The sequence below is a fragment of the Siphateles boraxobius genome, unplaced genomic scaffold (assembly GCF_051911475.1).
Source record: "Siphateles boraxobius isolate OS27281-9 unplaced genomic scaffold, OSU_SipBor_1 29, whole genome shotgun sequence".
Classification (NCBI taxonomy): Eukaryota; Metazoa; Chordata; class Actinopteri; order Cypriniformes; family Leuciscidae; genus Siphateles; species Siphateles boraxobius.
In genome coordinates, this window is record NW_027508908.1 from 3059124 (window position 1) to 3068412 (window position 9289).

The 9289-nt window shown below is 37.6% G+C and overlaps 2 protein-coding genes across 3 annotated transcripts in view; one reads left to right on the forward strand and one right to left on the reverse strand.

Moving 5' to 3' along the window:
- Positions 1–1757, forward strand: part of kif16ba (kinesin family member 16Ba) — a 33377-nt gene extending 31620 nt beyond the window's left edge. For both annotated transcript variants that reach the window (XM_077246074.1, XM_077246075.1), the window contains one exon: positions 12–1757. In XM_077246074.1, the coding sequence (XP_077102189.1) occupies positions 12–173 (162 nt within the window). In that variant the 3' untranslated portion in view covers positions 174–1757. The remainder of the gene's footprint in view (positions 1–11) is intronic.
- On the reverse strand, positions 1521–9152 carry ndufaf5 (NADH:ubiquinone oxidoreductase complex assembly factor 5). Its single transcript, XM_077246077.1, has 11 exons — positions 8855–9152; positions 8724–8764; positions 7874–7937; positions 7107–7154; positions 5822–5925; positions 5706–5745; positions 5425–5622; positions 3268–3328; positions 3103–3186; positions 1965–2047; positions 1521–1856 (listed from the first exon to the last, which is right to left on the reverse strand). The coding sequence occupies exons 1-11, from the start codon at positions 9020–9022 to the stop codon at positions 1755–1757; spliced, it is 993 nt and encodes a 330-aa protein (XP_077102192.1). The 5' UTR covers positions 9023–9152; the 3' UTR covers positions 1521–1754.
- Between the last annotated feature and the right edge of the window lie 137 nt (positions 9153–9289).

Genomic DNA, 9289 nt, shown 5'->3' on the forward strand with positions numbered 1-9289 from the left:
TTGTTTACCAGCAATACCTGCGGAACTTCTTCCATGTGATGATGACATCATCCTTCTCTTCTCCTCTGAGAACGGACGAGTGTGGATTACAGCTCTCCAAACACGCCGTGTGCGACATCTCTCCTTTCTTTAAGAAGGGAGTGTTCGACTACAGCAGTCACGGGACGGGCTGACACACACACACACACACATACACACACATACAAATAAACCACATAAACACTCATTCACATGCACTTTATGCAGCTCTCTGATACACACACACACACACACACACACACACACACACACATTAATATAAACTGATTTACTCACAAACCAAGACATTTTACCCTAAAATCAAAGAAAAAAAAAAGAAATTATATTCTCCATTTAAAAAAAAACCTCACTGTGACATTATTTGCATGACAATTAAGCACGTTTTACCTTCAAATTAGTTTTTACTTTTGAGGGTTTTTTTTGTTGTTTGTTATTCTTGGGTGATTCAGAATTTGTTTACTGTATTCACGTTAAAAATTACTAAAATATTTTTTATTATAAAAAATACAACCAATGCTACCATACTTTACAATCACTTTAAATAATATTTTTTTCTCTTTATATTGTCATGTAAATAATATCATAATGGAAACAATACTACTAATAAAAAAAATCTGCTTTTTTTTTTTTTTTTTTTTGAGGTGAAATATGACCTGGATTCACTCGTATTCTCATGAACACACTCGTATTCTCATGAACGCACTCAGGAAAGTTGGAAATCAGGTGAAGGAGGAATGAGAAAAGATTGAAAAAAGGATCCAAAGTAGATGTAAATAGTTGTGTTAGTGCCTTGTTGGCTGTAATTGAGCTTTAAAATGCATCAAAGAAAATGAAATATGTTTATATGACAACCGATGGTCACCATAACCTGCTTCAAACATCTTGTGTTTACATCGAGGACCATGAAGCCTTTTTCTGTGGACAAACAGGACGTCCTGTAGCTGCTACTTGGGTTTGTGATTCACTTTAAACCAAGTTCATGTTTAAGTTGCTGCATATAATGAATCGCCACTGCTTTACTTTGTTGTGACTGCCATTAATGAGAACGGAGGCCTCTGATTGGCTCCAATCCATATATGCTCATTACCATTCATTATACTCATGCTAACATTTAGCAGATATGTTTTTTAATAACCACTAAGAGGTCAAAGCTCACAAAATGCCACATGTACTGTGAGCCAATGTCTTCCAGAACCAGAAATGATTGTCCTGCTCACTGCCCTGGACGCAGTTAAAGGGCTTTTAATGTAGAATATGCTGTAATTTGAATATGGAGAAGGATTAATGTTCAGCACTATAAAGCCATATGTATATGTAAATGTATTGTACACTTGATCTGTACAGAGGAGCTTGTTCTCGTGATGTTTGGAGGAAAGTGATAGTACTGCTATATTAGCCGTTAGGATTTTCTTGAGCTAGTTGGACTGTAGAACACTTGAAAAGAGTGCTGAGTGTAAAATGCATACATTTTTAAAACAATATTTTCATTTGCATTTTTATTTCTGAAACTGAATGTAATCATTTGTTAGTAACATGATTTGGTAACTCAGTTTTAGAGAATAAGGCAAACTGTTTAGCACCATATTTAATTCATGGTTTATGTTGGAGTACATTTGCAAAAATACAGTTTGTTGATGCAACATTTCAGTGTAATCATGTAATTAAAGCAGATCCTTCAAAGCACATAAGTTGATTTGAGGGATAAAACTTGGCTCCTAGGACTTGTCATTGGTTTTCTGGTGGTCGGTCTGAAGTTTGTCTATTATTGATAAATCCGCGAACGAGACGTTCGCCGAACCCCGTTTTGCTGGTTTCGCCTGTAAATTGAACACAAGATGGCAAAATCAGAATCTGACTACAGTTTCACTTTTGGTGGAATGTGATTGGCTGTTTGTGCCATTCTGACCAATGAAAATGCAACAGACCTGAGAATCATGAGGCTTCCAGCCAATCATGTAGAGGATCTGAAACGTGGCTGGAACTGAGCCATCTTCACTGCCGTACATCTCTAAAAGAAATGACGTTAATAGAATTACACAATATCTAGGGTCATCAATCTCATTTAGGTTAAGAAAATAATTTATCATTCAAAATCAGTGGTTCCTAACCTTATTGAATCCATTGGCAAAGACAATATTTGAAGGTCCTTCTGCTATAATGACAAAACTGCTAATTTTCTTTTTTTAACTAAAATCTAAACTAAATAAATAACCTAATTATAAATAATTAAAATTCCGTAATTCCAAAAACTGAATGTTCTTTATAGTTTACACTTTTTATTACCTAAGAATCTACATTACTTCTTGATTAAATATCAATTTTCTACCTGATAAAATGTTATGGCTTGACTAAATTTATATAAAAATACAAATATAAATTATACTCATTATAAATTACTTAAACTTTCCCAGGTCTGTAAATCACACTTTTGAAAAATGTCCTCACAGTTTGTCCAAAATCATGAGAATTACATGATTACGTCTTACATCCTGATTTTTAACCATTTAGGCTTTTTTTAAAACATTGTTTTATCTTATTTTAAATTTTTTAATACATCAATCTATCTGTCTCCTGGTTGAAAACCACTATTCTACGTAGAATTATAACGGTTAAAATAATAAATATATAATAAAATAAATACTATGGAAATTTAAATTGTCATTACAATGTTAATTTAAAATAAATAATATTATTACATAATATTAGTTACGTTTCCATCCAAATATGCAAATTTAACTCATGCGCAGGATTGGAGTATCGTATAAAACATTTGCGAATAAAGCACAGTTTCCATCCCATGTGTTAAAGAGAACAAAATCGTCACTTCCGTGAAAATTGGTGGAAAATATCTGTAATAAAGAGACTGCCTCAATTGAGCGCATACATTTTTTTATGCGCATTCTTACAATTTATGCAAATTCTTGCCGTTTCCAAACTTTCCGTCCATCGTTTTTATGCGATATCCCAAAACCTGCATAAAAATAGGTGGATGGAAACATAGCTATAGTTACATTTGAGTGAATCCTCCATGCGTAAGGCTGCAGTTCACGGTTTGCGTCTCACCTTTATAAATGGCAGCAGCCGCCAGTATAGTGTCTCTTTGCAGGAGTGACTTCCTGTTCCACGCACAGTTGCTCTCACCCATACCTGAAGTGCAGGAATAAACCATAAACACATTCTCCTTCATTTTTACCACAAATCACCAAATTTATAAGACGCAGAGTTTACCTTGTAAATCACTCATGACCTCCAGCATACCAGGGTAATGGACCTGAACTTCATCAATGTCCTGGATTACCACACAATAATGAGCCTCAATAGAATTACTCATTATTCAAATCAAACAGATCCCTTAAAATGCAATATATAAACAGTGACTGCTATAAAGCACTGCGGGTTATGTACAGCAGTGGCCAAAAGTGATGTTCGGAGGGGACATTTATTTTAAATTTTTAATGACCCTTCAAGTTTGATTAAACCATTCAAATATGAGGAATAATCTTTTAGATTTTTAAATATGAGGGAAGAATAAAACACTAAACTTGGTTCTGACAAAGTTATTTGGCAAAAAAGGCAAACTAGCTTGACTCAAAATAAAACAACTACACAATATGCTTATAGCTTACAAATTTAACACATTTTTAATAACATTTGAAAAAATAAGGAAATCCCGCAGACGATCAATTCTTGCAAACGAGTATCAAAATTTTATAAACAATGTTTCGGTCTCATGACCTTCATCAGGCATATAAGATTATACTATTCAAACTGTATTGGATTTTTACCCTTCAGACTTTATCATCTAGAGGTATAAATGATGAAGTATTATTTAAAGGTGCAGTGTGTGATTTTTAGCGGAATCTAGTGGTGAGGTTACGAATTGGCCTATGTCACACTTCCTGCTTCCGGAACGCGGAGTAGGGATACAGAACTTCCGGTCAACAGTATTTCTCAATAAGGATTTAGATTATCAGCCATAATGTCTAAACCATCCGAGGTAGATTGACCACAAGCTATGAGGTTGTGAAACGAAGGTTTTTGCTCCTGTAGAAGTTCCTATGAAATCAAGCTTGTTTTAAGAAAAACGTGTTTTATCCGCGATTAAAAACAACTACACTACCCACAATCCTAAGCGTAGTAGCAAAGTCTGCTGATTGGTCCAACTCACTGTTACCATAGAAATGTTTACCTTATGGCGAACGGCAGGCTACACCCGCAGCTGTTGTTGTAGTGTACCGGGTTGCTTTGCAGACAGCCATACCTCAGCTTTCACGCTTTCCCACTTGAGAGTGTTAATTTACCATCCGAACCACAGCGCCATATGTGACTTCAGGCAGGTTGCGGAGAGATTTCGTCCACCGGTATCTATCGGACTCTGCCATTGTAAAAAGCTAACCGGAAGAGCCGTATCCCTACTAAAAGAAAAACTTCTGGTCTTCAATTTTTTCGTGACATAGGCATTGCAACCAGCAAAAGTTACGGTGGCCGACAGGAAAATATGTCATCGTCTGAGACAGCAGAGAGTAGCCAGTTCAGCAATGAGGTTTCTTTACAAGGATAAATTAAGAAATTATGTTTACTTAATTGTTAAGTAAAACTATATGTTATTGTGAATATTATTGTTATTATTGTTCATCATTGTGTCAGTTTTTTATTCGCTGAACTAAGCTTGCTTCCTTACACGAAGAGCAACATAGTAACAAAATGCGTTTGTCCGTTTAGGGCTACTGTAGAAACATGTCGACCTCCATAGAAGGGGGCGCCCGCGGTTATGGAGATATGAATGTCTCATTCTAAGGTAATAAAAACATAACGGTTCATTATGCAAGGTCTTTCTACACCACTGAAAACATAGTTATGGATCTTATATTGCATTTCTGTCAATAGATCCTCAGAAATATTACACATTGCACCTTTAATGTGATGTTACATATAAAGTTAAATTTTTTTCCTTTGAGATTATGAACAATTATGTTTGTTACTGTTTATGATGATGTGGTGTTAATTATGTATTCAGTCATTGAGCTTAATTAGTTATTAATGGATCTGTACAGTGATTGGTCATGTGATCATTTTAAATGTGATTGAGCTTGAAAAGTATAATTGTACATGCCTGATGAAGGTCATGAGACCGAAACGTTGCTTATAAAATTGTAATACTCGTTTGCAAGTATTGACAGTGTACGGGATTTCCTTGTTTTTGCCGATTTTTGATCTGACTCATTTGGTCTTTTCTCCCACGCACCTATCACCTGCAGGTGTGCGATGCTGATTGCTAATAACTTTTGAATAAAGGGAGATGATGTCAATTTCCATAGGCCGGACCTCACTTTAGGCCACTACTGAAGCTGAATCTTTGAATTGAGATATATTGAATACTCGTACCACAGTGAGCATGTTGAATCGGGCCTGTCCCAGCAGGTTGCCCAGGTCAGTGACGGCTGTGTAGGGTGAGATATGGGGCGCAAACCCGCCCTCCCTCTCCAGCTCGGCTAACTGCAGAGAACATCGCAGCTCGTAGAGCGTCTCACCGCCAACCATCGCTCCAATGAACACGCCATCTGGCTTCAACACATGGTGGATCTGAATGACAAAAAGAGGGAATTTCGGTTTGTTAAATAGTACTCATGCACCACAGGAACGCACACTTGCCTAGATCCTCATACCTGTCTCAAAGCTCCAGGAAGGTCGTTGATCCAGTGCAGACTGAGGAGACGAATACGGGTTTATAAATGAGAGTTCATCTTTACATTTCCCATCATGCACTGGGGTGGTACAGTACCTCAGGCTGCTGAGCACTAGGTCAAATGTGTTTTCTTTAAAGGGCAGGAACTCCTCATCCGCCACAACACAGTGAGTAGGAATCTCACATTCCCTCCTGTTCCTCTGAAAAACAAGGAGGAGAGAGAAGGTTCAAGTAAATTTATGTTGAAAAGTTTGGGGCCTGTAAGTAAAAAAAAAAAAAAATCTCTTCTGCTCATTCTACTGCATTTATTTGATTAAAAAAAACAGTGATATTGTGAAATATTATTACAATTTAAAAAAACTATTTGAATACATTTTTAAATGTAATTTATTCCTGTGATGTAAAGTAGAGGTCTGCGCGGGACACAATTTTCAGACCCGCTCCCGCCCGCTCCCGCAGTGTTCAGTCCCGCTCCCGCCCGCTCCCGCAAAGATTTGTCATTTTTAGTACCGCTCCCGCCCGCATCTGTGATATAATGTCCCGCTCCCGCCCGCACTTTCTGTCTGACGAAAGGTCTTGGGGAAAAAAATGCGTGCACACAAAATTCCTTACCAATACTTGGTAACATATTTATTGGTCCCATATTACGAACAGCATAATATTCACAACTGTACTTTATCTGAAGCACTAGAGGCGCTCTGTTCCTCGTCCATGCTGTCTATTTTGAACTTGAACTAGCTTTCGAATTCGAACTCGGAGCAGCGGGAAAGGAATTGTCTCTAAACAAGTGTGCGTGAGATTAGGCCCCGCCCTACCCGACAACATTCACAAGTTTAGGCTGCTTAAAACGTTTTTATTGCTGCCAATCAGAATCTCCCTCACAACTACAAATTATGTACGCTACTTAAATCATTTATATATTTTACTTTACACTCATATTTAATTTGCGGGAGTGCAGCGTATCATCCCTCCCGCCCGCACCCGCAAGTGCACCTCATCATCCCGCCCGCTCCCGCAATGACCTTTAAAAATTTGTCCCGCGCCGCACTGTTTTGCGTCGGGACCCGCGGGTCCCGCGGGACTCCCGCGGGAGTGCAGACCTCTAATGTAAAGCTGAATTTTCAGCATCATTACTCCCGTCTTCAGTGTCACATGATCCTTCAGAAATCATGATATGCTGATTTGATGCTCAAAAAACATTTCTGATTATTGTCAATGTTGAAAAACAGTTGTGCTGCTTCATATTTGTGTGGAAACCATGATACATGTTTTGGTGAAAGTTAAAAAAAAAAGCATTTATTTGAAATAGAAATCTTAAGTAACACTGTATATGTCTTTACTTTATCACATCAATGAAATAAAGACGTGTGCAATCTCTTACCAGGGAAGAGTCTGAGACGTCTGTTAAGAAGAGACGTTCAACAACCTCCTGAGAAGAGAGAGAACACAGAAAGGAATAATTTACTTGTCTTCATGTCATTCCAAACCTGTATGACCTTCTTTTTTAAGAACACAAAAGGAGACGTTGTAAAGAATGTTCACGCTGCTCTTTTCCATGCAATAAAAATACATAGTGATGAGGGAATGTCAAGCTTCTAGTGTCTCAAAACCAATATAGCACACTAGGAGTTCGACAGCCCTAGTCTCCATTCACTTTCATTATATTTCTGTCATGACAACTCATGTGTTTGGGATGGTGATGGACATGATAATGTTGATATATTTGGTCTTGGCGTAATAGCTCTGTTATGCTGCTGTTGTACAATATAGCATACATGAATTACCTATAGCAAATCTATACAGGTGGAGCTGGGGAAGGTGGAGGGTTTCTGAAAGCACACTGCAAACTTCTATAGCAAATGCTGACTAAGTATTTGAATGTTGAGCAGCGAGCTGATTGGCTACTGATACAGCAGGAACCAATCAGCTGTGCCCGATAGAGAACGATGTGATTGCAAGCAGGTTGAGTTAAGGACCTATTAGCTTACGCCATCTAGAGTTTCATGACAGAACTTTGTATGAAAAGAGTAATGTAAACATTCTTCAAATTATCTTATGTATTAAAAAAAAATGAGGTTAAGTAAATTATGACAAATCTTAATTTTTCTTTAACAATGCCATTCACTGTAACATCAGGAACAGTTCTACCTTACTCAAATGCTCTGCGATGTGACTCTTCCCACATCCTACATCCAAAGCCAGAGGGAAAGTCCTGCAGTGACATTTAGGGGATCAAAAACTTACATTTTGTTATTTTCTCACCCTCATGTTATTCAAAATCCACATGACTACATTTGTTCTGGTTAACACAAAATTAGACATTGCTGTTGCAATGAAAGTGGATGGGGACTGGATTTCTTGAGCTCCTAAAATGCAATAAAAAATACAATTGTCTGTTCATTACCCAGAGCTACCATATGACTGGAAAGACTAGACTAGAAAAATAGCACAAAAGTCGTATGGAGCACTTCCACGCTGCTTTTTTAGAGGTCAAGAGCCCCAGTCCTCATTTACTGCTATTGTGCGGTAAACAGCCGATCGGACATTCAGCTCAACATCTCCTTTTCTGTCCCACAAAACAGAATAAAGTCAAACGGGTCTGGAACTACATTACATGTATATAAAATGTCTGAAATTTTCATTTTTGACTGAACCATTCCTTTAAGTTTCTTTCTTCTGTTAGAGTTATTCCTGGGACTATATAGTGTTTGTTCTTCTGTTAGAAGAAAGAACAAAAGAAGATATTTTGAAGAATGTTGGTAACCAAACAGTTGATGGGACCCATTGACTTACATAGTATCGAAAATAAAATATTGGTCAATGATGCCCATCAACTGTTTGGTTATACCAACATTCTTCAAAATATTTTCTTCTGTGTTCAGCAGAAGAAAGAACTTCATGCAGGTTTTGAACAACATGAGGGTGAGTAAATGATGACAGAATTTTCATTTTTGGGTGAACTTTCCCTTTATTATGCGTTTAATATGTGGACAGTGACCTTGAGACGTCATAGACTCTGTCTGCCAATCTGCTCGCCACCTGCAAACACAATCCATGAAAGCAGAAGATCACACACAGTTTGACTTCTCGTAGAAACAAACGCAGGTATCAGAAATACATCTATCTCACCTCGTCTCGAAGGTAATCGTATTTGTCGCTGTCCCGTAAAGATGATGCCCATTCTTTCTGCTTGCGCTTCATGTTCCTGTCAAACACGTTCATCGCGCCTCCTTGCGTGGAGGAGAAACGCCTCCATCCTCTCGACACACATAGGAGGCTTTTCACACTGATATTCATGCTTACTAATTCATTCTCATTTCAACACATACTAATTTCAAATACATTTCATAACACTTTCAAACACACTTCATCTGTGTGCCTCTAAAAACAGAGCTCAGCTTTGCGTCACACAACAGGGAGATGTGAGGTAAAATGTGGAATGGATCAGACCATCATACTGGACTGGAGCATGGACCGGAGTCAGTTTAAAGCGATTGTTCAACCAAAAATTTCTATTCTATTCTATTCTATTCTATTCTATTCTATTCTATTCTATCCTATTCT

Coding starts and splice junctions, on each gene's coding strand:
- ndufaf5 (XM_077246077.1), bottom strand. CDS start 9,022: ATGAATATCAGTGTGAAAAGCCTCCTATGTGTGTCGAGAGGATGGAGG. Junction 7,155..7,873: donor TCGCAGAGCATTTGAGTAAG/GTAGAACTGTTC, acceptor CTCTCTTCTCAG/GAGGTTGTTGAACGTCTCTT. Junction 3,187..3,267: donor GGTCATGAGTGATTTACAAG/GTAAACTCTGCG, acceptor CCTGCACTTCAG/GTATGGGTGAGAGCAACTGT.